Source organism: Mycetomoellerius zeteki, unplaced genomic scaffold (genome assembly GCF_001594055.1).
Source record: "Mycetomoellerius zeteki isolate Tzet28-1 unplaced genomic scaffold, Tzet1.0 scaffold114, whole genome shotgun sequence".
Taxonomy (NCBI): Eukaryota; Metazoa; Arthropoda; class Insecta; order Hymenoptera; family Formicidae; genus Mycetomoellerius; species Mycetomoellerius zeteki.
In genome coordinates this window covers 2,098,602-2,125,081 of record NW_017256062.1, presented here as the reverse complement: position 1 = coordinate 2,125,081, position 26,480 = coordinate 2,098,602, and the positions used below count along the sequence as shown (strand labels likewise).

The following is a 26,480-nucleotide window of genomic DNA, read 5'->3' as shown; positions in this document are numbered from 1 at the left end:
ATTGCATATTTGAAAAATATTTTATAAGACGTCTCTAATAATTGTACAGAAGTTCAATCAGTTCAATGCACAAAGTAAACACTTTTCAGAAATATGTGTATACATGCATGCACATCTTATCGTATTATTGGAAAGTCTCAGTTAGTCTCAATCTATGAATTTCGCGATAATTTTGCCAATGGGTTGTAAACTGAGTTTGCAAAATGGTTGTAAAATAGATTTTACTCTTAAGCATCTTATGCTTTTCGTAACAAGCACACAACAAATTTCGGTTATGTGGACGCCAATTACATGCAGATCTTATCCGAGGTAAAGAGATCGCTGATAGAATGCAAAATAAATCGTACATATTTTACGGAATATTTCAAGTTTTTTGGACATGCGTCGCGTTACATTGCAGGAACATTGTTATCTTGTATATACCTCCTCTTCTGTAACAATTTATTTCATAAAAATGAATTTACGTTAGCCTACTTAGATACTGTTATTTCGCGAAAAAGGGTTCAAAAAGGAGTTAGGCAATTCTCGTCACTTAAAGTACAAAACCGAGAATTACAATATACAATAGATTTTTCTTTACGTTCTTATCATCCTTGTATTTGTTCGTACTCATAAGAAGAATAGTATCGTGTAGTTATAAGAATTTTTTATTTATATGTATGTATAAATAAAAAATTCTTATTTTCTCATAAAAAAAGTTACGAACGTTACCTTCAATATTAACAGCCTCAATAACTTTCGTTTCATCCATTGGTATTTTCTCATTTCATATTTCACACAATATGCAGGGGATTCTTGTTATACATATATATGTATATACACACATATCAATATATACACATATACATATATCAAATTTATCAAATATTCCACCGTACAAAGTTAAAATTATAATCATCGATTACAAATTTGGTATCTCGTCGTCGTACAAATCTTTTATACTATGGATCTCTTGACGAATTTTCATCTACATCTGCACAAATCGAAGTGATAAACTATAATAAACGCCACTTGCCCAAGTGCGCATCCAAGTCTACACTAGTGCATGGAAAACAGATCACCAGCGGAAGGAAGAGGAGCCAGGCCGCCAGTCACGTCAGGCAGTTGCGTTAAATCCGGAAGATTCGAAATGTGAGACTTTACTTCCGACCGTACTGCACACACCTTCTTAAGTTTTTCTTTATAATCCTGTGCATAAAAAAAACAATAGTTCTGTATAGTATATATATAGACTAACAGCTTTAGCCATAAGGCCTGTCCAATTTTAGCTCCGGAATCAAAACGCAAAGCCATCGATGCAAAGACTTCAATGTGAGTAAGATTATGAGGATTGTGTTGATAAGTGTCGCTCAGATTTGCATATCAATACTTTACAGTTCCCAAAATCTGATCTATATTGATTTTTTTTTTGCATCAATGACTGCGTTTTGGCTTCAGAGCTGAAATTGGACAGGCCTGCCATAAATATAAAGGATCCTCAATTTATTGCATTTTCTTGGAAAAGGCGATAATAAAAGCCAAATAAAAATTTAAAAAGTATTAAAATTGTTACAAAAGTAAATATTTTTCAATAAAACTTTTTAATTTATTTTTCATTAGATATAGAACATTATCATTTTGTGGAGATACTTTTATGGTACATACATTATGTATCATGAAGTTTTATGGTATTTATATATATTTTACATTATGGCCAGAAGTGGAGAAACTTTATATTTATATTATGGCTGTCAATTTGTGTTAGATGTTATTCTTTCTAATAAAAAAAAGGCGATCATACTTCTAGAGTGCTTTGAGCCTGTTGAAGTAGTTGTCTTTGCGCCAGAGTGTAATCTCGTAGCATTGTCAGCAGTCTTCTCCTGTCTTCCATCTCAGCCTGCAATCGACCGTTGTAATCAGCGAGAAGAGCAGCAGCTTCATTGACTGCTGCACTCAATTGATCTGCAGCCGTTCGATCGGCGAGGTTCGCGAGCAGCGAAACTTCCGAGACTTCCGGTGGTAAAGATGCAATACGCTCCCTAACACCAGCATCCGAGGACGCAGTGTTTTCCAGATCCTGAAAAAAGCAGAAAGTTCCGTTAATCTACAGTAACGTTCTAACTATTCTAATAACTCGCCTGTGTGTCTCTAATAACTCTAGAACTCTATCGCTACATTTGGTACAATATACTTTGCCATATGAGGAAGAACAAGAATGTTTTTCAGCAAGAGATACAAATGACGCAGTGTAACACAATAGATTATTATTTTCTTGTTATTTGCCAATATTAAACAAAGATGAAATAATTTACTGTGTTACAATGTTCTATACAAGATGTTGTATGATTTTTTCGAGAATTTTTTGAACTAATATGCATTAGTGCAATAAGTTGGAGTGAAAGAAATATTTGTTTCATCCCACACTTATTGTATCAATGTATAGCTGTTCAGAAAATTCTTCAAAGAAAAATAGACTTTGTGTCTCTTAAAGAAAGCACTGTAAAACACAGCATGTTACTACAATGCGATTAATAAAAAAAATTGGTCAATTAAAAAACTTCTAAGAGCAGCAGAAAAAGTAATGTTTTTTGTACTGAAGCAAAGCATTGATTAATTACTAAAGAATCAGCATCGCTCGATGTACTTCGCAAAAAATGAAGCTTTCGAGGAACAAAAAAGAATATGCAAACGTATTCTATTTGAACTATAAAAGAAACAACATATCTAAACAAAGTATATAAAATCGATAGGGTGGATGTCAAGAGTTGTCAAAGCGTCTGCTGATATGCCTCATGGATTCAACATGTATTTTCACATGAACAAAATATTTTATTGCTAACGATACAAATTCCTTATTATGATTGTTGCTTGTATAATTGATATTAACCATTAAGGCCTTGATGAGTTCCTCGGTTTCTGGTGGATCGCCGCCGGGGGTTCTTGGGCTCAACGTTACATGAAGTTCTTTGGTGCCGTCCACTTCTACTTCGGTCTCCGACTTTTTTCTATCCTTCTCTTTCTGTAAAACATAACAGACATGTGCAGACTTCATACTTTTTGTTTATCGTATTTGATTTAGTTTGAAAACAAATAAAAAATGGAAATTTTATATATAAGTTATATTATTTATTATATCTTGTTACACAGATTTTTTAAATATAAATTCTGTTGCTTTCATATCACTATGCCTTCAAATGCACTTACATTATTTTTAAACAAAGTTTTAATTATATATTAGGAGCTCTCGATAAGAATATGTACCTTTATTTTTTCTACTTCAATTTTTGCTTTCTTTTTTAGCGGTGCTCCAGAATCCTTCTCAGATTCTGCAAAAGCTGTTTTAAATTCAGTTATCTGTGCCTTGTCATAAACCCCTCTCTCTTCCCATATCTGTAGTAACCTATTTAACCGCTCTCTCGTTTTTTCATCAAAACCTTTCATATGCTCGAAGGCTTTAGGCAAGACCGTCTCAAATTCCTTTCCAAACTCTGGTCCTTTTTTCTTACTATTTTGGATGACGTCATTTGCCAGATACATAAACGTCAACTTGCGATTGCCTTTCACTGTAAAAATGTATATAGGAAATATTATATTTGCACCGATAACTTTTGCATAAACAGTCAGAGACATAGACAAAAATTATAATTGTTCAAATAATAATTATATATAAAGATTATACAAATATTTCTATTGCTATAATGTATATATATAATAATTTGTTTCAACTATTTAATTGAATGTATCTTAAAGTATTCCAACTATTCGCTTATTTAGCTTATAATAAATTTAAATATTATCACCATCAAATTATTATGTACTTCTGTAACAAGTGATTAAGTATATCACTTTCCTGTTATAATTTTTATTCAAAGACTAAAAGGTGGTAGCACTATTAAATATATTTAAAAAATGCCATTTAATATTTACATATAGAAACTTGACAAGTGTGTAAACAGTATTTCTTCTTAATACATTCTTCTTTTATCAATGTTTTATGTCCATTTCTATCAAGCAGATTAATTTTAATTTCAATTTAATCTATTCTTTATTTTCTACTAATTCTAAGAATTAGAAGAAGATAAAGGAATAAATTAAATCAAGATGAAGTTAATCTAAATTGATAGAAATATACATTAAGGATCAATTAACAATGTTTTCAAGCAACACTCTCTGAAATTAATATCTATTCAAACCATGACTTGGAAAGCTGGTTCCAATGATTGGGCAAATATTTATTTTGGTAATTGTTGCATGAAAACGTTATTAATTAATCCTTTAAGATATCAATAAGGGAAGGATGTATTATAAGACATGTTTATTAAATTTCTATTCTTATTTAAATATTAAATGGTTACAATTGTAACAATATTCATGGCTCGTAATTTCCGTACGTCATATCGCACTTGACTAATTGATTTAAATTGATTTGTAACTTCAGAAATTCAGAAACGACATTCGCCTGAGACCAACGTGCGTCGCGGGGAAGTCCTTCCGCGTCGTCAGGCTTAGGAAGTTTCGATTTGGTGGATAGGACAATTGAAAACATTCCCGTAGGTCGCTCGTACCTTTGCACATTTCCTTGTACCAGATCTTCACGATGGTCGGATGATGTTTTCTGTGATGTATCAGCCAGAGCGAGAGCGTCTGGATGCTCTGCTGCGACGGATTCAGGTCCATCAACCGTTTGATCAAGGCGCTCTCCGTGAACCCCGTCATTGTGCATCGGCTACTGTCGGTGGCTTCGTTAACGACGCCTTCGGTTGAAGTCTTGATTACGGAATCGCGTCTCGTTTTCACCGTCGTCAGATTGTCAGATATACGAACGCACGCGTACACAAGTGCGAACAGTGCGGTTCGGTACAGTTCGGTGCAGACTGGTGCAGACCGGACAACAGCTGAATTAAGCCACCGACGAGATACTATTAAAGACCGACATCTTTAGGCCGGAATTAAGGCCATGGTACACACCTTCCGTAAAACCCAAGGCCGGTATTCATAGTCGGTTCTTATTTCAAAATCATCTTAAGTAATGTCTTAATACGTTAATGCGGCTCTCTGATTGGTTCATGACATCTTAAGGCTGAACTTGAGACGATCTTGAATATAAGAACTGACTGTGAATATCGGCCTAAGACACAATGCGACGGAATAGTGATAGCTAGAGATAGGAATAACACGATTTCAACCTATCAGGAACTATGTATTCCGATACATCCGATTTCTGATAGGTTGAAATCATGTTATTCCTATCGCTATTGCTATCGCTATTCCCATTGTGTCTTGGGCTTAACAGTAACCATAAAGGTAAATTTTCACGAGCTGCTTAAACAGGTTGTTTTAGGGACAAAAAGGATCACATGGTCAAAATTGACGAATATCAAGCGTCCATTTTAATCACGTTATCCTTTTTGTCGTTGAAACAGCCCGTTTGAGCAACTCGTGAAAATTTATCTTAAGACGTACCGTAAGAACCAGCCAATTAAAATTAAGAGTTCAAAAGAATTCTCGATTGTGATTGGCTGATTCTTATGCCTAATTCACACTGGACGCAGCAAGCGTCAAGCAGCGGAGCAGCAACCAACCAGCAAGACGATATTGTTTACTCCATTGTAAATATCGCCTCACTGTTTGGTTGCTGCTCCGCTGCTTGAAGCTGGTTCTACATTGATCGCATCGCAGCGTCGCAAGCGTGTCGCAAGCGTTGCAGTCCAATCAGGGTCGAGCTAGCTTGACGTTGATTGGACTGCAACGCTTGCGACACGCTTGCGACGCTGCGATGCGATCAATGTAGAACCAGCTTAACGCTTGCTGCGTCCAGTGTGAATTAGGCGTCTTATGGCGAATTACGTCTTAGAGTATATCCACACAAACTTGCATAGCCGCATAAACGTATGCATAAAGAAAATTATTCAATCGCATTTCTCCTATAAAGACGCACGTAAATTGTGATTCGATAATTTTCTTTATGCATACGTTTATGCGGCTATGAAAGTTTGTGTGGATATACCCTTATGGTCATGGTACGGTCCCATGATGTGGAATTGACGCAATGAGGAATTGGCGGAACGCTCGTGATTGGTTTAGAAAAGACATATCGACGGAGCGCAATTGATGGAATGCTTGTGATTGGACGGATATTGTTCCGTCAATTCCGCGTTGCGTATACGTTCCGCACCATGGGATTGCGCCATTACGGAAGGTGTGTGCCATGGCCTTTAGGTCGGAATCCATAGTTCTTTTTTATAGTGTTTTCGGCCCGATTGGGTTTGCATCAACCTGAATTGGATTAATCTTTCCTATTGGTTAACGTTACACGCTCTAGAAGATTGAGATTGAAGATTAAAAATTCAAATTTGACCAATCGAAACGAAAGGAGCTAAAATTTCTTTGTCCTTATCGGTCAAATTTCAATCTTCAATCTTTAACCTCAATCTTCAATGTGTAGTCAGATTCCGGCCTAATTCTGATTGGTTCCTCCATTAAGGGGGTCCTAAAGCCGTCTGTATTACCGACTAGAGACCCTTTACTCCGGATCTACAATAGAGTTTTAAGCTTTAAGCCATAAGAAATGGACGAATCATAGTCGATTATTCCTCTCGGATTCGACTATAATTGGTCAGTTTCTTACGGCTTAAGTCTTAAAACACCTATTGTAGATCCGGACTAAGTCCGGACTTAGTCGGAGAAAATTAATTATTTTCAAGTTACAAATATTACTGAAATATAAACAATATGACAAAATTGTATTAAAAAGATGCCTTCTAATAAAAAATAAGATTTTTTCTATCACACTTTTGTTATATTGTTTACTTTTTGGTATACCTTTATATAAATTGAATATGATTTATTTTTTAACATAATTTTTCCCCTTTTTTAGCTTTTGATGTAAATCCAAGAAATTTGGTTCGACATCATTTTTGTTTTCGAATTAGAAAGATTCGATTTGATTTGATTCGACATAAAAATTTAAAATTCGTTTTTATTCGTTTTCGAACATATTGTCTAAGATTCGATTCGATTTGATTCGTCCTCACAAATACTCGATTCGCTCACCTCTACAGACTTATTTATTTATAAATATTTTAGGTGTAAAAATAGCTAAATAATATGAATAAATTTTAAACTATTGTTATATGAATGTATAATAAACTAATAATAATAGTAATAATAAATAATTAAATAAACAAAATTAAGAGTATTTACAAAAAAATAGAGATTAAAACATTACTTTTGATATAATTTTTCAGCATAAACGTACAAATAACCGCTCAATCTGACGTCTCATGGATATTTGAGATAGAATAAAATCAACCAAAGGAGTCAACATTCAAAAACATGATTGAATTTGTTTATAAGCAATGTTATATTCATTCCATGTTACTTCCTAGTAGCTTCTATTAATTAAAGAAAAAAATTTGAACGTTTTGGAACCATTACTGTTCTTTTCTACAATTGCAATATGTAATTCGATACAGGTCTCAAAAAAGGATCATTTCTTCTATTTCCTTTTGCAGGAAATCATATAATACGCAATTTTATTTTCGTGTGTATTTTCTAATTATTTATCAATCAAATTGGCATGACCGATGGCGTGAGATAACTCAGGGAAAGATAGACGATTAGACCAATTTAGAACAATAATTTATTCGTATATAATTATCTTATTAGAGGCTATACATGCCTAATGGACAAGTTACTGTATATACAGTGCATACGATTTCCGAAACAATAATTTACTTCATACAGAACTATTATTATTATTATTATATGTCTAATGGACATGTTATTGCATCTGCTTTTAAATATATCGACAATCTTGTCGCTTACGCATCATATTAATACAAATTGATAGAATATTTATAATATATATTTTGTTATTTGCGTAATATTTACAAATTTTGTTCACGAAGATAGAGACTATCATCTCATCGAGTTCAGCACCTATTATAACAAATCAATTGTAATTAATCGTTAAGCAATCGTTTCACATATATGGAACAGAATTCGAAATTAACAAAACAATACCACAAAACGTTCAATATTAACGTTTAATATTAATATTAATCATATATATATATGATATATAACATATTATAAATATTATATATTTATTATATATTATATTTATATTTAAAAAATTTTTTATATTAACGTTTAATCTTACAAATGTAATATTATATGTATAAAAATAAAAGAAATGGAGAATTTAACAAATTTAAGATAATTTAATATCTTTTTTGTAACACTTCGATTTTCAAAACTTTTCTACAAAATTTCTATAAATATGTTGTAAATGAAAAGAATTTATCTCTCAAGACGGACTAAAATGTTTTGCGTTTATGAAGAAATTAAAAATCGATTTTGTGCATCAATTATATCTGGCATCCTAATAAACGTCAACGTATAGTAATATAACATTAATGTAATCATTCCATATACACATTCAACAATATAACTATTATGTATATAACATGTATTATATTTATATTGCTAAAGGTGTGAAATATTGATGTTATATTATTGTTGATATTTACTGGGATTTGGCACACATTGAATTTCTTCCTTTCAGTTTTTAAAGTTTAGATAATAACGTATTATAATATAAATTTAACAAGTTCAGCATTAATATATACATATGTATATATGTGTACATACATACATTTAAGGCGCGATTGCACCAACATGTTACTTTGACTTTAAACAAGGCTTAAAAGACTCTGTCTTTATCTCTCTCTCTCTTTCTCTCTCGACTTTAAAAAGAAAGAAAGTTTTAAATCCCGCTTAAAGTCAAAATAATGTTGGTGTCTATCAATCGGGTCTAAAACGTACATCATGATTGCTTTAACTTTGGCAGTTGATCAAGCTTCGCTAGAGCAGCCAAACATCTACCATTCATCGAAGTATTCATAAAAGAAAAAACAATTACAATTTACATGTTGTATTTCTACAATCATAAAAGTAAATAAAATTTACTTGAAACAATGTAAGATGAATTCCAACTATTTTCTCGAATTTAACGCAAATAAATCTATGATTTTTGAAAATGTAGACATTCAATGTCTACACATGAAATTGATATAAGAATCGGAGAAAAAAATGTTAAAAAAACAACCTTATATCATGTAACGAATTATATTGAAGTTTTATTATCGACATGTAAGAAATTAATCATCTGAAATAATTACAAGAACGGCAATTTTCCTCGATAATTCGATAAAACTTTTAATTAATATTGTATCGAATTTCATTAGGCCTGTTCGCAAGTTACTATTTACGAGGCTTCGTTATAAAAAATATCCGCCGTTTAAAACCTCACTTACAATAGTCATACGGAATGTGTTGCATGAGAATGTCGCAGAATATACTGTTTTGTAAAATACTGTTCTTAATCGTACGATTGCGACGCAGTCGCAAATTGCAAGAATTCATGTTATCTGGAATTGAGCCAACTTGAACTTTCTGCGACTGTGACAAGCGTGTCGCATAAGCTCAGCCAATCACAGCACAGCTAATTTGGCGGCAGAAGTTTGTTAAAGATCATCGACAATTTCCGTATGTTGCTAGTTGGTTTATGATGTATTTTCTTGCGATTGTCGTACATACTCATCTAGCGACATTTTCATGACATGCGATAAATTTTCCTGCGGCATTACTACTTACGATGTACGACACAGCCTACGCAATTATTGTAGACGAGGCTTAAAACGATGGTAGCAAACTTAATAATTGAATAACTAATTCTTAATAATCAATTAATCCTAAAATGGAACGAAACGTAATGCTGACTGAAGAAAGTCACGATTCCATCCTGCCGGATGTCGCCTCGTTGTCTACTTCTGTCTTCAGTTTCTGTTCGTTTCGTTCAGCCTCTTCGTGATGCCCCATCTGATCGTCCACGTTCACTTCCTCCTCCTCCTCTTCTTCCTTTTCCTTACCGCCTTGCACTACTTCCTCCTTCACCGTTACACCATCGTCGCGCTTCTTCGGCTTGCGAGTCTTCGTCTCATGAGCGCTCTCGGCTGACGAAGGATGGATCTCTTCTCCCGGACGGTGAAAAGTCAGTACGTGGTGGTCCAGTTCCGCGCTAAAGAAGAATTTAAGTGTGCACTTGGAGCAATCGTACGGTCTCGCGTCTAGTCCGTGTTCCTGCAGCATATGATTCTGCGAACAGATGCATTGTTTAGTACATGAATAAAATGAACGAAATAATAAACTCCTGGTTTGCTATATGATATCTGAATAACTCATTGGCAAAAGTTGTTATCTTTAGTTGAAATTTTTTTTTTGGTAAGGGCGAAAAAAACTTGTATAATTTTTCTCATTGATATCATCAATAAGAACTTTTTTGAAAATTAAGGAAAATTCATTATTTTAGTTAACAAAACATATAATACAGCATGAGAAATACAATTCCTATTTATTAAAATAGAATGCACGTAGCTCTTTTACAACTGGAGAAAAAAAAATACGTATTTTAGCTGCTTTTGGAACAAGTATCTGCCATTTTTATTAAATATGGCTGATGAATAGTATACGTAACTGCATTTGCAACAGTAGGAATTTAACTTCGTTTGCAATATGAACCACTTCTATTCCTTCATTTTATGAGGTTCATAACTGTTTCAGCAAATTTTTTAAACGTTCTATTCGTAATTAAGGAGCTAAATAGGAGTTGCAATATCTCATTAAAAAAATTTTTAGATATAACTGCAGTTATTCATTTCCTATAATAAACGAGAATGGATTAAAATGGATTGAAATTTTATATATCCATATATGTACTTTAAATAACAAAAACTTTTTTAGATTTAATTGGATTCAAGTGGATTCAACTGGATTCAATTAGACTGAGAAATTACATTTTCTATATAAAATTTTGAATTAAGAAATATTTACGAGACACAGAAAAGCTGATATTATTTTTAAATTAAAATAAAAATGTGCTTCATGTAATTCGTATAAATAAATAGAAATGCATTTGGATTGAAAAAGATTCATTTTAACGTTTGCGAATGCGTATTTCTAAAAATCTGAATCCATTTCAATCCATTTTTATTCATTTCAATCCATTCTCGTTTATTGGGTCATAAGTTCAGTTTATGTGAAAAAAGAAATGCTGATTAAACAAAAGCATGACAAGAACAAAAATATACAATTTTGCCACAATAAGCTATATCGTCTAGTTAAGATCAATAAAAAATGGTTTTAAATTTGCACGAAATGCGATTGTAAGTTAAATTTTTATTCAAAGAATAGTGAATTTGTTTTAATGAGAATCGTCAAGTTTGCACTTGTTTTTAAAGTTGTTTATATGATCATTTTCTTCTCTAAGAGCTCATGGTCATTATCACAAACACGAGTGAATAACTTATTTTACGTTTGAGATATATCAATAGACGGTTAAATTACCTGAAGACCAATGGGAGTTGTGAAGAGCGACTGGCAGATATAACAGCTAAGAGCGGCACAACCGGCGAAAGTGTGCTCTATTAAATGAATTTGTAGCTGCATAGGACTGGCAGCCTCAAATAAGCACAAGTGACAACGTAAAGCCTCCAAGGATGCTTTTCCGGATGCCTCTAAGTGTTCTTTCCTCACGTGTTGCTGAATCTTGGCTTCAGTTGAAAATGATACCTAAGAATTTTGATATTTTACCTTGAAAACTATATTCACATTCTTAAAGATATAATTTTAAGATAAATATTGAGTAAAACTTTTCGTTTACACTGTCAGTCTCAAATGACCTCCGAGTGATCTTGATCTTGACCCTCAAGAAGGTCAAGATCATTGACTTTTTCCATTGCATGTTGTTAATTAAAAAGAGCTTAACAAAACTTTTATGAATGGCATGAAATTTTTAAACACAAGGTACGTATAGTGAATCTCGTTTTACGTGATATTTCACCTTGCCTCTAAGCAGGGGGAGGCGTGTGGAGTAACCTCGCTTCGCGTGAAAAGTCGAACACAAATTTTCTACTTTTAAAACACAAATGCCCTAAAAACACAAAAATTATATAACAAAAATAATTTATGTTTTTAAAGAGAATTTCTTTCATCAGAACAGGGTCATGTCGAACGTCTTTAGACGGCGAGGGGGATGGGATGGGACCTCGCTTTGCGTAGAAAGTCGTTACTTTTAGGCAGGTAAGAGAAGTGAGGTGGACCTAGCTTAATAATTAATGAGAGCTTCATAATTGTAAATTAAATGAAGGAAATCTTTGAATAACATATTCGCTCTGTTAAATCAAACGAAGAACCATCATAATGCTTGAATATGACAATTTTCTTTCCAATGTTATTATTCTGAGAATCTTAACACGTACACATCGAATCACGTAAAAATATCATGTGAAACGAGACTCATACTGCTGAAATATGTATCGTGTGTTAAAAAATTGCGTACCATTCATAAAAATTGTTAATAATTTTTTAATGAGCAATGAGTGATAGAAAAGATCGATGAGTCAAGGTGAAGGTCAAGGTCATTCGAAAGTTATTTAAGGCTGATTGTGTAAATGTAAAGGGAAAGTAATATCCGATATCGTCTTTAAAAAAGAAGGAAAAATAAGTAAAATTATAATGGAAATTTTAATTTTAATCATGGCCGGTTAATTTATTATTAATTTGTATTAAAATGATAACGAGTGTAGGATATTGACTAATATAATATAACAGTCCGTTCTTATACTGAGACTATCTTACGTATATAATCTTAAAATATCATAAATCATTCATAGAAGATCGAAGTTTGAATATCAATCGACACATTACACGTTTTTATCGTTTTAATTAATTAATAATAAATTAATAATACATTTTTATTTTTTGACGTGCGCGCGCGCGTTTCTTTATTATCATTATTTTAACAAAGTGAAAATTGGATTTTTTAATTAGAATGTCTCAGATTTAATATTACATCATCCAACTCTTGTTAAAATTACGTAAAATATTCTACCGTGTCTCCAGATACTAACTTGACACTGTATGCAGGTGTAAGTATTCGAGCCACCGCCGACAGCTTTTTCGTGCTCGGCGATCCTGTGCTTCTCTGCCTCTTCGGAATCTTCGAATTTCACTCCGCAATCTTCGCACCTTTTCTTATTTGCGTTCCCTTCGTTCCTGAGACGGTCCTCTACTTTGAGTCCTCTTTTATGCTCCCACTTATCCTTAGTTTCGTCCCACTGGCTGTCCTTGCTCGCGAGCCAAGTCGTTTCGTATTTAGTCCTATGTTCATAGGTCGTCGAGTTCAGAATAGGTAGTCCCTGAGAGTGTCGCATATAACATGGTTTACAGACTCTGAGCAGCTGTCCGCTTGTACTGGCAGGATTGGGTGGTAGATTGACAAAGTCCTCGGCTGCAAAGTCGCGCAAGCAGAGGCAGCAACCTTGATTTTGGCCTTTGTCACCACCAGGACTAGTCGGGCTGGAACCAGCACTGCGCAAACTTGAGGACGTTCGTAAGTGATGCCTCGCATGCAAACGACATTCCAAATCACTGATCAAAGTCTGTCGGCAAACAACGCACGGCGCGGGCAGATGAGGCAATGTACTGTCTAATCGTTGTTGCGGATCCACATTATCCAGGCTGTGTCTTTGCACGTGATCCAGAAACTGACTTTCCGACGTGAGACAACCACGACACACCACGCACGTGTCGCTCAGCTGGATCTTGCAATGCTTTTGAAGCTTGTGCTCGGCTAGATTCGCGCCGGATGGGCACACTTCGTCGCAGATATTGCATTTGTGACGTCCACCGGACTCGTTAGATGCGTGTTGGATCCTCGTGTGAGATTCCAACTCATTTCGCGAGCGACAAACTTCGCCACAATAGCCACATGTCATGCTCAAGGTAGATAGAGCCTTATTGGATAACTTAGGAGGCGTGTGAGCTAGTTTCTTATGTGCCTGCAGCTCGGCTTCGTTCGCGAATTCACCGCGTTCGCAGAGCTCGCATTGCTGACCGGAAGTACCATAATTCGAACGTTTATTGTTGTCACGCTGATTCAGGGAGTTGTTATTGCTTGAAGCTGGTGAACGGCCCCTTTTCAAAGATTTTGTCTAGGGTTTAGAAAGAAAATTCAAAAATCATTTTGCGAACAATCTTATGAGTACTTTTCAATTATACGTATAGAATGTCTTTGTATAATTGTGTAGTAATTAATTCTTTGGAAATGGTCCACATACGTTCTGTGTTAATAGTTTGTGTTGAATTTTTTAACATATTCGAGTGTTAATTTAACATAATGTGATTATGTTATTTAAAGATTTTGTGTGAATATGTAATGAAAAGTGGAGGGTTTCATTTAAAAAATTTAAAGTAATCTTGCCCTGACTTTGACAACGCCATCTAAGGTCAAATCAATAATACCATCTTATATTCCTCTCGAAGTAAAATAAATTTTATCTAAAATATTTTTCGATTTAAGGCAGTGTTTCCGAGATATTTCAGTAGATCCTTTAAAACAGGACATCCTGTGTGTATAAATATTGTATATATAACCATTTATGCAATCCTAATTACTTATAATTATAATAAACATTTTTTATGCTAATGTTAATTCTAGAAATTTACATATTCGGTTCATTTTTGTTTTAATTTATTATTCAACAATAGAAAATAAAAAAATGTTTTCTTTCCAAAATGACTTTCAAATTTTCTTCATCTTTGTCCTTTTAAATAATTATGTTTTTTAAAAGATACAATAATGCAATATTTTTTTCTGAAAGGTCGAAGTTTCTACTTTCCAAAATGCATATTTAAAATATTTTTAAAGCTTACGTACGAAAAATAAGAATTTTTAAACAAAATGTGTTTTTTTCGAAACTATTGTTTACTTTATAGCTTATAACTTTTTTTATTAATATGGATACGTACATTTGCTTGGTACCGTTATATTTCTTACTGTCTGGTGTTTCGATTGAAAAACAATTTATTAAAATATATTCATTTTTATGAATGTTCTGAGCAATCAAAGTTGGCTTGAGTATGCCGTTCTAAGTGTGGCGTTTATGTAACAAAAGAGGTCAAAGTGTTTTTAAGGGTTATATCATAAATGTTAATTTTTTGAGAAAAAATGCTTCCAAGTTTTGTTTACAAACTGTATCCACAATACCTTTTTTTCTATTTATTCTCTTATATAATATTCATATAACTTACGCACCCTTAGGATGCGTCCAGACTATCGAACTGAACATCGAGTTGCGAGTGTTCACATTCAAAGATCCTACATCCACATCATCGAAATGAATATAGATTCACATCAAATCTTTGAATGTGGACACAGGTTCGGCTCGCGGCTCGATGTTCGGCTCGATAATCTGAATGCACCCTAACATATTCATCTTCTGTTAAATTAACCCAAAAATTTGAGCGAATCGTTTGCTACATGCGGTTTATGTTAAATTCGACACATTTTTTCCAACATTTTTTTGTAACAAGACTTACTTCTTCCTGATTTCTAGCCGGTCGATGAATGCGTCCGTTCTCCCTGTTTCTAACTAACGGCACTTGGTGATCTTGCGCTGTCTGATGATGAATCTGAGCGACATGTCGGTCCAACAGGAACTCCACCGCGAAACCCTCTCTACAGATGGGACATCTGTAAAGACTGGCCGAATGACTGGCCAGATGAAGCTGAAGTTCAAGCTCTGAACTGCAGCATGTCCCACAGAAGACGCAGCGCGTTGTAATAACACCAGGCGTCGAAGCTGGACTCCTTGTTGTTGCTCTGACAGGACTACTGTTAGTTAAGGACGGAACGACGGGAGGAGGCGCGTGCACGTTACGCACATGGGCCGCCATCTCGGCTTCGCTTCTGAAGAAGCTTCTGCTGTCGCCGAGAGCCGCCGCATTTGTTCCCGGTGGCGAGTTTTCGTTGTTGGACAGCATGCATACACTACATCGATAGATCCGGCACTCTTGGCTGTGCTTGACTGCAAAGTGCACCTGTATCGCTACCTTGGAGTCGAACGTGTCCCGGCACAGAGCGCAACGGTACAGATGATGCGCATGAGCGTCCAGCAAGTGTCTTTGAAGCTGATCTGGATGCGGGTAGAACTTCTTACAGGCACCACACGCGAATTCTTTGCTGATCTGTCCTAGGTAATGCTTGGTCAGATGGGTTAGCATGTCTTCGCGAGACGGAAAGACCGTCTCGCACTTGGGACACAGATGTTGTCTGTTGGACATCTCCTGATTACGGTGGTCGGCCTGCAGGTGCCGAGCCACGTGTTCGCGAAAGGATTCGAAATCCTTCAGCGCGGCGTCGCATTGGCCGCACAACAGAGTATCGGCGGTATAGCTACCAGCGGCGTCCGCGGATGGCCGGGTCGGACGTTTATTCGTGAGATCAGCAGCTTCCGGGGTATCTCTGTTTTTTGGCATTCTGGAGCCTCTCGCTGGAGTACTGTTGTAAACGCCGTTCAGTTTCGTGTCGCTATAATCTATACTAGTTGTCTGCGCCGGGCGACGATTCTCGCAATGTTGGAGAACATAGTGCTCTGCATAGGCTGCTGTTGAAGTGCACGGAATACCGCACAACGGGCATATCACCATCGTCGCGCTGAAACCACTGTCCACTCGGTGTATCGATAGCGAATGATCGCGCAGGCAGGCCAGAGTGGAAAATTTCATAGTACATTGGTCGCAGGTAAACGCGTTCTCGTAGTGGTCCCGTTCGCCGGCAGGCCTGTCAGCTCTTTCTTCGGACGGGTATTTCCGATCCGAGCATGGATCTTTCGAGCCGTCCTGACGATCGGGTGGCTTGTCGCGCGAGCAGAATACTGCTTGCTGTTCGTTCGACGTTCTGTTCGGTGATGGTGGTCGCGCCAAACTTTCCGCGCCACTAAGAATTGCCTGGTGCATTGTACGTACGTGCATCTGCAGCTGCTGCATGCAGCTGAACGAATCGCGGGTGCAGTACATGCAGGCGAGTTTCAGGGGCGAGTTGAGAATCGGTGTGGTAGAAGTACTACCAGTACCCTGCGACGTCTTCAGGACATTCCTCGGGTTCAAACTAAGATTCAACGACGGCGACGGCGACGACGGTACAGGCGGTGACGACGTGCTGTGCGAGGAGACGCTCCTCCTACCGTAATCGACATCCTGGAGCTTACCAGCTGATTGAGAGGACGATGACTGGTGATGCTTCTTGTGAGATTGCATATGCGATGTTAAGGCAGCGGCTGAGCTGTAGCCTCTCGTGCAAGCCGTGCATTGGTAAGGCCTTTGGGTGTCGTGTGTTTTCAAGTGGATTTTCAGGTGATCGCTAGGAAAACGGAACATTTTTATGTTCGTGATAGCAAATATAATCAAAGCAGCGCTGCACTTAAGGATGTACTAAATTGTCAAGAAAATTCTAAATCACCTTTCGATTTTTATCAAATCTCACAATTAATAGACTGGTGGCAAATGGTTATTCAATATGATGAGCTCTCTATTTCGAGAAATAATTCGTTATTTCTGAGTAAATTTATATGTATATAAAAACCATTTTTGTATGTAAAAACCAAAGGGTGATATATTCATAACTTCTTTGACAATATAATATATTCATTTTTACAAAAAAAAAAAAATGTATTAATATTTATATTTCAAATAAATATCATATAAAAGTTGTGTTTATAACATTCAATTTTTATTGAACAATATATTTTTATAGATTATTTGTTTTATTTGTATTATTTTTTATTGATATAATACTAAAATTTAAAAAATAAAAGCAAAAATGTCAGTTGTTTTGTATATAAGTATATAGTAATAATACTATTAACTATTCAAAATAATTTATAAAAAGTTTTATTATGATGTGAGATTAGTTGTTCCGTTATTTATTTACAGAACAACTAATCTCTGCATCATAATGAAACTTCACATAAACCATCTTGAATGTTTATACAAAAAATTGAGATTTTCGTATATATATAAAATACATATCTTGTATAAAACATTTCAAATATACATTTCCATTAGAGCACAAACAAAAAAGTATTACTTTTTATTGAAATAATTTTAGATCAAGATTCTAAATCATCACATTTTTTCATAAATTTTTTATTATTTTGAAAATATGTAACATATCTTTAAATTGAAATATGTAATGCACGATAGAACTGAATTAATAATTGAATTATTAATTCAGTATGTTACATATGTAGACATGCTATATGGAATGACTAATAAAATTTGTGCAAATGGTTTAAGACGAAAATTGAAATGGTTTTTAACACACTCTATTTCAAATAATCATAAATTTTCTTTATATATTTATACGTGTTAGAAAACACTTAACGCTAAAAATTTATTAACCATAGGCAATGAGAAGAACACTTTTACTTAAAGATGATGTAGTACTTAATAAAATGGTATCTCTCTAGCCATTAATTTATTTATATACATTTATATGTATTTTTTATTATGTATTACATTTATATGTATTATTTATATGTATTTTAAAAGTAAAACAATGATAGCGTGGTCTCTCCTCTATTTTAAAACTAATTTAACCGTTTTCTATACAATATACTAATATCCGATCGCCATAATACCATTCTCGGAATAGATGACTGGTGCTATAGATTGACTTATCTTTAAAACGCTAAATTGTCTTTCGTTGTAGAAATCGGAGATCTAATTCAGGAAATTCTATTTCCTGTAATACGTGAAGAGTCCATGTACATTAAGGTTCATCAGGAGCACCGTGCTGTCAATCACACTTGAAAATAGATTCGCTTCGTGGAGATATTTCGATTTTCACCGCGGAAGTTGGACATAAAGTTATCGGATAGCGCAGCGATCTTTAATAATATCGTAGGATATGATCAATGATGCTAATTTATCGGCGATTCGGTAACTTCAAGCCAATTCGAAGCGAGGTACAGGCGTTTAATATCTGATTGGATTTTATCAGCGATCGACAAGTCCGTATCCAAGGGAAAGAATTAAATGACGGCGATTCTATTAAGACTGCAATGGGAAAAACTTAATAAAGATGGACGGATGAAGCTCGTCGCAACTTGCTTGAAAATATTTTCCCTCGAACGCTAATTAAGCGTTCCATTAATGAAACGCTGAACGTGTTACTTAGGTTGGAGGGATCGACATTAGAGCGACCACGTTAAACACGCGTGACATTTCTACCCCAATTGGGGAATAAATAAATAATTCTCGTCTTTTGTTAAGAAGTGCATAAAAATTATTCTTTGTCGTATTATTGTCTACTGCAGTACTCCCAAATTTTGCGTCTACTTTAATCCTATAAAAGGATTTTTTATTTCGTTCGGTAAATTCGGAGATTTATATCGATCTGCAAAATCCCGACAATTTGGCCACTCCAGCATCCCCTAATATTGCGAAAATTGCAAAATGATAGAGGACTTTTCTTAGACTCAATTTAGTTTGCTCTATCTACACAAAAGCGCTTGGCAAAAAATTTCGGGACCCTGTATAATTATATCACCCTGTATAATTATAGTTATTTGAATCATTTTTTATGGTAATTCAACTAAAGTACCGAATAAGATCCACCTAATTAATTTTTTTTTAATTCTATTTATGAGGATATTGAAATAAATTAAGTGAGAATCAAATCTTCATTTCATTCACTCACAAAAGTAAAATATATTGTTTACATAAAATATTTGTAAATGAACCAAAAAGAATTTTAAACTCTAACATTGAGCCTTATTATATGCATATGAATATAAGGCCCAAATAAAGAATACATTAAAAAACAAAGAAAATAAACTTTCTGAATCAATTTTAAAATGATTATTAATCATAGAATAAGGATATTCCTTAAGATTTAGTCTACTCTCAAACATTACAATTATCTTTAATTTTGTTTGTAATTAACTCTTTAATCTTTGGAAATTTCTAGCAATTTGAATGCAATTTTGGTTTCTTAAAAGCAGCATTGAAAATCGCTATCCTCTGGCGAAAACTCCATACATAACAAACAAATAATATTAGCTATAATAATAATCACATAAGTAGGCCATACTTAATAAGTAAATTGTTTAAAAAAATACTTTCATTTAAAAAAATTGATTTATTTGTTATTTTCCATAGCTAGGAAGTTGAATAAAGTTATAATGAATTATGAAACATTGTGTACTGGTAAATTTTGCAGCGGAATGTTATAAAAACGGCTCATACACAAGTTTTTGTTGTATTAAGTAAACGTGTTGCTACCGATTCCAATTCTTTAATCCCTTTTTATCTACTTCCTATGACATATCTTTTAAGCATATACTGCAGGCGAGTTTTAAAGTAATAAATTTAAAAGTGAAGTTTATATAGTGCTGGGCTTTATTCGGTTCAAGTACCTTATTTTTATGGTTATAACTATAATTATAGTCATTTTTGGTTGTTAACTGTATGTATATTGATTGATAGAACTGTATTTATAGTTATTATTATTATACTAATACTATAGTAGTCATAAGGTCTGTTCTCGTTACTTGAAATACCTAAAAATTTTTGAACTTAAAATGAAATAGATATATATTTGGACGTTGAAAGGAAAGAAAGCGAAGATGCTGAGTGCAAAAAGTGCATGCAACGCGAACAGACCTACCATCATAATTACCTATAGTAATATGTAATTATAGTTACAAATACCAAACAGTTTTTCTCTCAGTGTAGATAGTAAAAGGAACAAAATCAAAAGTTACAATTACTGAAAAAAAGTAATTCTAACTTACAAGTTATTTCTTAGTCTGAATATTAATTATTATTTTCAATCTGTGCATTTCTTTTCTAATGTTAAACGGGATTCGCGTGATGTCACAAAAACAAGGTGAAACAGAAGTATCGTCATGTTAACTAACCTTCGGTGAATGAGAAAAATAGTTTATATTATTTTAAACAATCGACCTCAATCTCTTCATCAGACGATCGCCAATCGATAATGCAGAATAGATACGATTATGAAGCTAATACGGTTCACAAGTTTGAAACATTTATCATGTTTCTTGCAGAATTAAAGTTTCGATGAACTATGTAATAGAGAAATTTTCACCAGCTACGGATCTATCTCGTGTCATATTTTTGTCACGATTCACTTTATTGAAGATACGTGTACCAAAGATGTTTTTTTCTATTAACACCGGTATGGACGAGTCTTAAATCTCTACGATAAAAAACGACATTTTACTTATTGTAACAATGAGAGCACATCAATCAATATACGAAGATGTATTTATAACGTCGAGTGTTGAATATAGCATCGAGGGAACGCGAAGATTTTGAACGGATCGAGTCCGAGTAACGACTCCAGCGATTTTCGCGGTGGACCCGGCTAATGAATAATTCATTCTGTGACCAGTGTATATGTTCAGGCCGGCAGTATGGCGGAAAACTGAATCTGCGGGCGTTTAAGGCGAGATCGGATCCGCGAGGTTCGAACGAAGAGGTGAACGGTGGAGGTGCGATGGTCAAGCGAGCTGTCTCGGCACGCCAAAACGAAGACAGACGGCGAATTTACTCCTGCACTTTGCGCCTGAATTATTCATGCGCCACCAGGATTATCGCCCGGGTGAACCGCGGCTGTCCTATTATCGAGCGTATCGTTTCGCGGCCGACCAAGCGCGACTGATGACGATGCGAAGAGAAATAAAAAAAAAATATATATAGGGAAAAAGATAAAAAAAGAAAGCTGAAAGAGGACGATTCAAAAGCGTCGTGCTCGCTTAACGAAGAGAATGGATCAACGATGAGTTCGCATCGGTGTCGAGCCGGTAGTATTAAATACTACTCGCGTATTTCTGTTTTGATGCTGATATTATGTGGCGTTTCGCCTACGTGTTACCTTCGATGAGATGATGGGAGATGACATTCGGATGGTAGAGGATATTCAGACGCAAAGTATACATATATTTTTCCGCCGATATTTATTGATATTGTTAACTTTTCATTATTGTTAAATTCATAATTTCAAATTATTCCTAATTTGAGTTATTTTTAGTCGTTCCTATATGTAGGTCGCTATTGCTCATATTCAATATATCAGTAATTTAACTAAAGTAATGTAAAATAATTTATCCCAAGAAATGTTAATTCTGATTAAAATTTAGTTTATTATTTACCGAGTGCAGGCATCCGGTAAAAAAATTTTATGCACGAATATACATATATAAATAGGGGAACATGGTGTTCCTTTGACCGGTTATACCTTTAATCATTTGAATTTATAAAAAATTTATTGGATATTTGTAAAAGTAAAAATATGTAGTTTGTAGTATGAGTACCAGAGGTGTTCTATAACTTATAATTATAATAATGAAGAGAATTATATTTCTATGAAAAATCATTTATTGTTTTCAAGAGTTCGATTTGATATTTGTCAAGGTCAAGGTCATTGGGGGACTCTCCTAATCTACATATTTACCATATTTTTAGTGTTGCAAATCGTGCACGAAATAATATATCTTTTCAGCGTATTTTACATTTTGCTTGTCCATATCAGTTTTAAAAAATGTAAGAAAGAATAGGTAAGACAAAAAATCTTATTTTCTTGCATGAAATAACCATATTTAGCTTATCCAAGATTAGTGAGACATTAAAGCCCAGTAATTGAATTATTTAATATCGTGTTTTAAGTGTCTTTTTTCAATAAATTATGTAGTATCTATTAGAATAGGTATTTTATAAAAATAAGGTTTCACATAAAAATTTATACGTGTCTTTAAAAATTCACAAGAAATAGACTTTATCTTCAATGTTATTTGTAATTTTCATTATTTCGAGAAAATTAAATTTCAAAATAAGTACTTATTAGTTATTATAATTGCAATTCCAAAATAATATTTTGCCATAGAAAGAAAGTGACAACTTTTGTGATGATTTGATTGTTTAATCCTTGTAAGAATGTAAAATTCAAGTGTGTAATGGCGAGCAGCCATTATACAAGAAGAAGATTGCGTTTGGGGTGCTGAAAGGAAATGGAAATAAATGGTCCGTTAAACTCCACCCTCGATAGTTCAAAGAATCACCCTGTCGCGGTGCAACAATGTCCTCGATCTTTACTTTCGTTAATCTCGAAACGTTTGTTTTGTAAAAATTCAAATACAAAAAGTCGTTTGTTTGCTCTATAAATCATCTAATCTCGACTAGTATATTTTTTCATTGGTTTTTTGAAATGGTTAACATCATTTATCGATCAGGAGACACGGTAGTGTCTCGGTGCTAAGACAAGCGCAGCGACATTGCCGTGTACTTTACTTTATGTCTACATGAATAGAACGATTTTGCCGAAATAACTAAAAATTTAGCCAGAAATTTGAAAATAATTTTGTTGGATCATCAAAATAATTACGTAGGAATCTTAAACATGAAGAGTAGTGCTGCAAAGAATATTGATATTTTAAACAACTAGTTTGAACGTTCTACATAATTATTTTGATAGATCAACAAAATTATTTTCAGGTTTGTATCGGAAGAATCCCCTTTGCTTACAAATCGATTGCCTACAGCATCGTTTGCTCACAATACTTTTGTCGACAGTTCGTTTGCGCACAAAAATTATTGCCTACAGCTCGATTGCCTATATTCACTTTTGCGCAGAACTAAAAATTTCAGAAACGAAATCACATTTGCCTACATGTATTATTGTCCCTACATGAATTATTGCCTATAGCTCGATTGCTTATATACAAGCAGTTTTGAGCACAAATAAAAATTTCAGAACAAAGTCACATTTGCCTACATGTATTATCTACACCTTGATTGCCTACATGTGCTATTCTCTGATTTAAAAACACGAATTCTCTGCTTTAAAACACAAATTCTCTGCTTTAAAAATACAAATTATTTTCTTACTTAACTTAATCTTAATTTTATATTTGTGCGCAAAAGTGCTTGTAGGCAATCGAGCTGTATAGGCAATAATTTTTGTGCGCAAAAGTACAGTTGCAGTATATTACGGTTCCAGTTTGCCATTAGCCTGCGAAAAATTATCCGACCAGATCGATACAGAGAACCAAACAAGATTCCAAGTAATGTTGTGAGATATAAAAGGAAATTCTCGTTAATTAATTAATGTGCGGTCACAGCGTGCAGAGACACTCACTTAATCGAGCAACTAAATGACGGTTGCAATCTTCAAACGTCGAACTGAAGATGTACACCCAGCTGCAAACTGGAACCGTAATATACTGCGACGGCTGTTAGAAGCTAATCACAATTCGTTGCAGATGGCTGAAAAAGAGCCGAAATGTTCGAATATGTAAAAGGTACGAAAAATTTGTAATAAATTGTAAGTTTTAAACGCACGGAGTATTGCGATACATACGCTTTCAATCACCCGTTTTTTGATATTTGTAATTTATTTTATCTCGAGAGCACATTTGTTATATATTGATTAATTTTTTGAGTTGTGTCACTTTTGAGAAAAGGTAACGATGTACTTTCTCTCAAGGAGTTTGTGAAAAAAAGACTTTCAAAATTAAAAATGTGTAGCAAGTAAGATAATTTGTTCCCAACGTGTTGCTGGATTAGATTTTGTTTTTCAAGTTGTATGAATAGATTTCTAATGTTTTAACCTTATTGGATATTATTCTCGAGAGGGTATAACGATACGATCGAAATGATACATTGTTGCGTGTTTGCAATCTGTCATAAGCGAAAGTCTCAGTTAAGAGCCGAGATCAGATCTCTCTCGCGTTGAACACTTGGCGTGAGAACCACGGAGATTTTCACCCTTTTGTTGGGTCACCCAAACCGACTGTTAAGGTGGGAGGACGAATAGAGACGTGGCGTAAAGATCTGGCGGTGCGATTATAATAGCGGCTGACAAGTGAGGAGCAAAGACTTGTTAGGACTTTACCAGAATGTTTCCAGTTTTGGAAAGCTTCAGAAAAGAAGGAAGTCTATAAATAGATACAAATAGTTTGTACACACGGAAAGATAACGGTTTTGTTGAAGTATTTAAAAATTTAGCTATAGAGATACAAATCTGAAAGTAAATAATTTTATTGCACATTATCAAAATTGATTATGTCGGATGTTTAAGCAGGCTGCTAAAATATCAAAACTTTTTGCAGCATTGCTGATACACATGCTTAAATTTTCTACATAATTATCTCGATAATCCAAAAAAATTATTTTCAGATCTATATCTAAATTTTTAGATACTTCAACAAAATCATTCTTTCCGTGTAGAAAGCGATCGATCGTTTCTTTATCGTTGATTTTATTTAAGTCAAGAATAGTCACTTGATTTATTTTTATGTAAATAATCACTTGGGGTTTTGTACATCCCAATAAAAAATACTGTATATCATTGATTGTTTATTGATTTATTAACATTTGAGGATATCATGGATACGTGATTTTATGAATTACAATTTTTTGAAAAAAAAATGTAAAAACAATAATTAAACAAATGTTAAACGGATAAATACGTTAAACAGCTTATTATGACAATATTAAAAAAAAATACCAATTAATATAACGCTTTTTTATTGCGGGTTTTTAATGGAATTGCAGATTTAAAGGTTCGTAAAGAATAGTCATTAAAAAAAAGAAAGGGAATATGTTAAACAATATCCATACAAAACAATATTTGACAACATATCACCTTTTCTCGCTGCTGAGGCATAAAACTATCCCAGATGACTATTTTCGGATTAATAACGCAATTATAAGTAAAATATAAAAATAAAAGTCAAATCTATCGAAAGTCGATTTTAATTAATTTATAGTATAAATTCGCTGATTCAATCGTAGAATTTCGGATTTCGGTTACTTCGCGTGAAGGAAAAAGCTGATGACGAATGGATTCACGGAGGGATTTATCGGTCGCGAGCGCGACTTTAACGGCCGGCGAAGGCGGACGAGCGGCAACGAGGTTCTTGACTAATGTTCTACCTGTTGTCCTGTAACACCTATACGTCCTACCCGTCCGCTCACCCGGGGCCCCGCGGGGGCCCGCGTATATGCGAGCGCATACGCGTGCATACACACGTGTGTCAAGTTAGAAAAAGGTGCTTCGCGCGCGGGGCCAGCTTAGCATTTCAATACGCACAGGACGATTCAATGCCGAGCGTGCGTGCGTACGTATTTTAAGAGTGTACGTTATGAGAGAGAAAGAGGAGAATAAACATCTAGGCGACGAGAAGGGTACGAAGAGGGAAGGAAGAAAGAAAACGACCACGTAAGAGAGTAAGCTTGACTAATGCCACCCGGGACCGCGATCGTCGTGTGATCATTACTCATTTGTCATCCGTTGGATCGGGGTCCTCTGGAATCGGCCGATAGGACGGACCCCATTGGGCCCCGCGCGTTGCGCACCGACAACCGGCAGCACCCCGTCGAGGCAGCGTTTCGTTCAGCCATCTGTTGCGTTTATAGCTGCGCCAGCGCGATTATTTCTTTTACACCTTGATGATCCTTACTGATTGTGTACGTGTGCATGCGTGTTTTACGACATAATCCGTAAATCAGATCATTTGTCGATTGACGTGCCAAAGATTTGGCAGGATTAAAGTTCTTTAATTCTTCCG

General features: G+C 34.6%; 2 protein-coding genes across 3 annotated transcripts in view; both read right to left on the bottom strand.

The window, feature by feature from the left end:
* Nucleotides 1–851: 851 nt before the first annotated feature.
* Nucleotides 852–4,887, bottom strand: LOC108728397 (regulation of nuclear pre-mRNA domain-containing protein 1B). Its single transcript, XM_018456929.1, has 5 exons — nucleotides 4,545–4,887; nucleotides 3,241–3,542; nucleotides 2,867–2,998; nucleotides 1,781–2,056; nucleotides 852–1,188 (listed from the first exon to the last, which is right to left on the bottom strand). The coding sequence occupies exons 1-5, from the start codon at nucleotides 4,693–4,695 to the stop codon at nucleotides 1,039–1,041; spliced, it is 1,011 nt and encodes a 336-aa protein (XP_018312431.1). The 5' UTR covers nucleotides 4,696–4,887; the 3' UTR covers nucleotides 852–1,038.
* Nucleotides 4,888–9,712: 4,825 nt separating this feature from the next.
* Nucleotides 9,713–26,480, bottom strand: part of L (zinc finger protein Lobe) — a 130,603-nt gene continuing 113,835 nt past the window's right edge. For both annotated transcript variants that reach the window (XM_018457976.1, XM_018457985.1), the window contains 4 exons: nucleotides 15,424–17,245; nucleotides 12,954–14,036; nucleotides 11,389–11,613; nucleotides 9,713–10,140 (listed from right to left, as the gene is read on the bottom strand). In XM_018457976.1, coding sequence (XP_018313478.1) covers nucleotides 9,775–10,140; nucleotides 11,389–11,613; nucleotides 12,954–14,036; nucleotides 15,424–17,245 — 3,496 coding nt within the window. In that variant the 3' untranslated portion in view covers nucleotides 9,713–9,774. The remainder of the gene's footprint in view (nucleotides 10,141–11,388; nucleotides 11,614–12,953; nucleotides 14,037–15,423; nucleotides 17,246–26,480) is intronic.

Coding starts and splice junctions, on each gene's coding strand:
- LOC108728397 (XM_018456929.1), bottom strand. CDS start 4,695: ATGACGGGGTTCACGGAGAGCGCCTTGATCAAACGGTTGATGGACCTG. Junction 2,999..3,240: donor TTGAAGTAGAAAAAATAAAG/GTACATATTCTT, acceptor TATGTTTTACAG/AAAGAGAAGGATAGAAAAAA. Junction 2,057..2,866: donor AACTCATCAAGGCCTTAATG/GTTAATATCAAT, acceptor TGCTTTTTTCAG/GATCTGGAAAACACTGCGTC.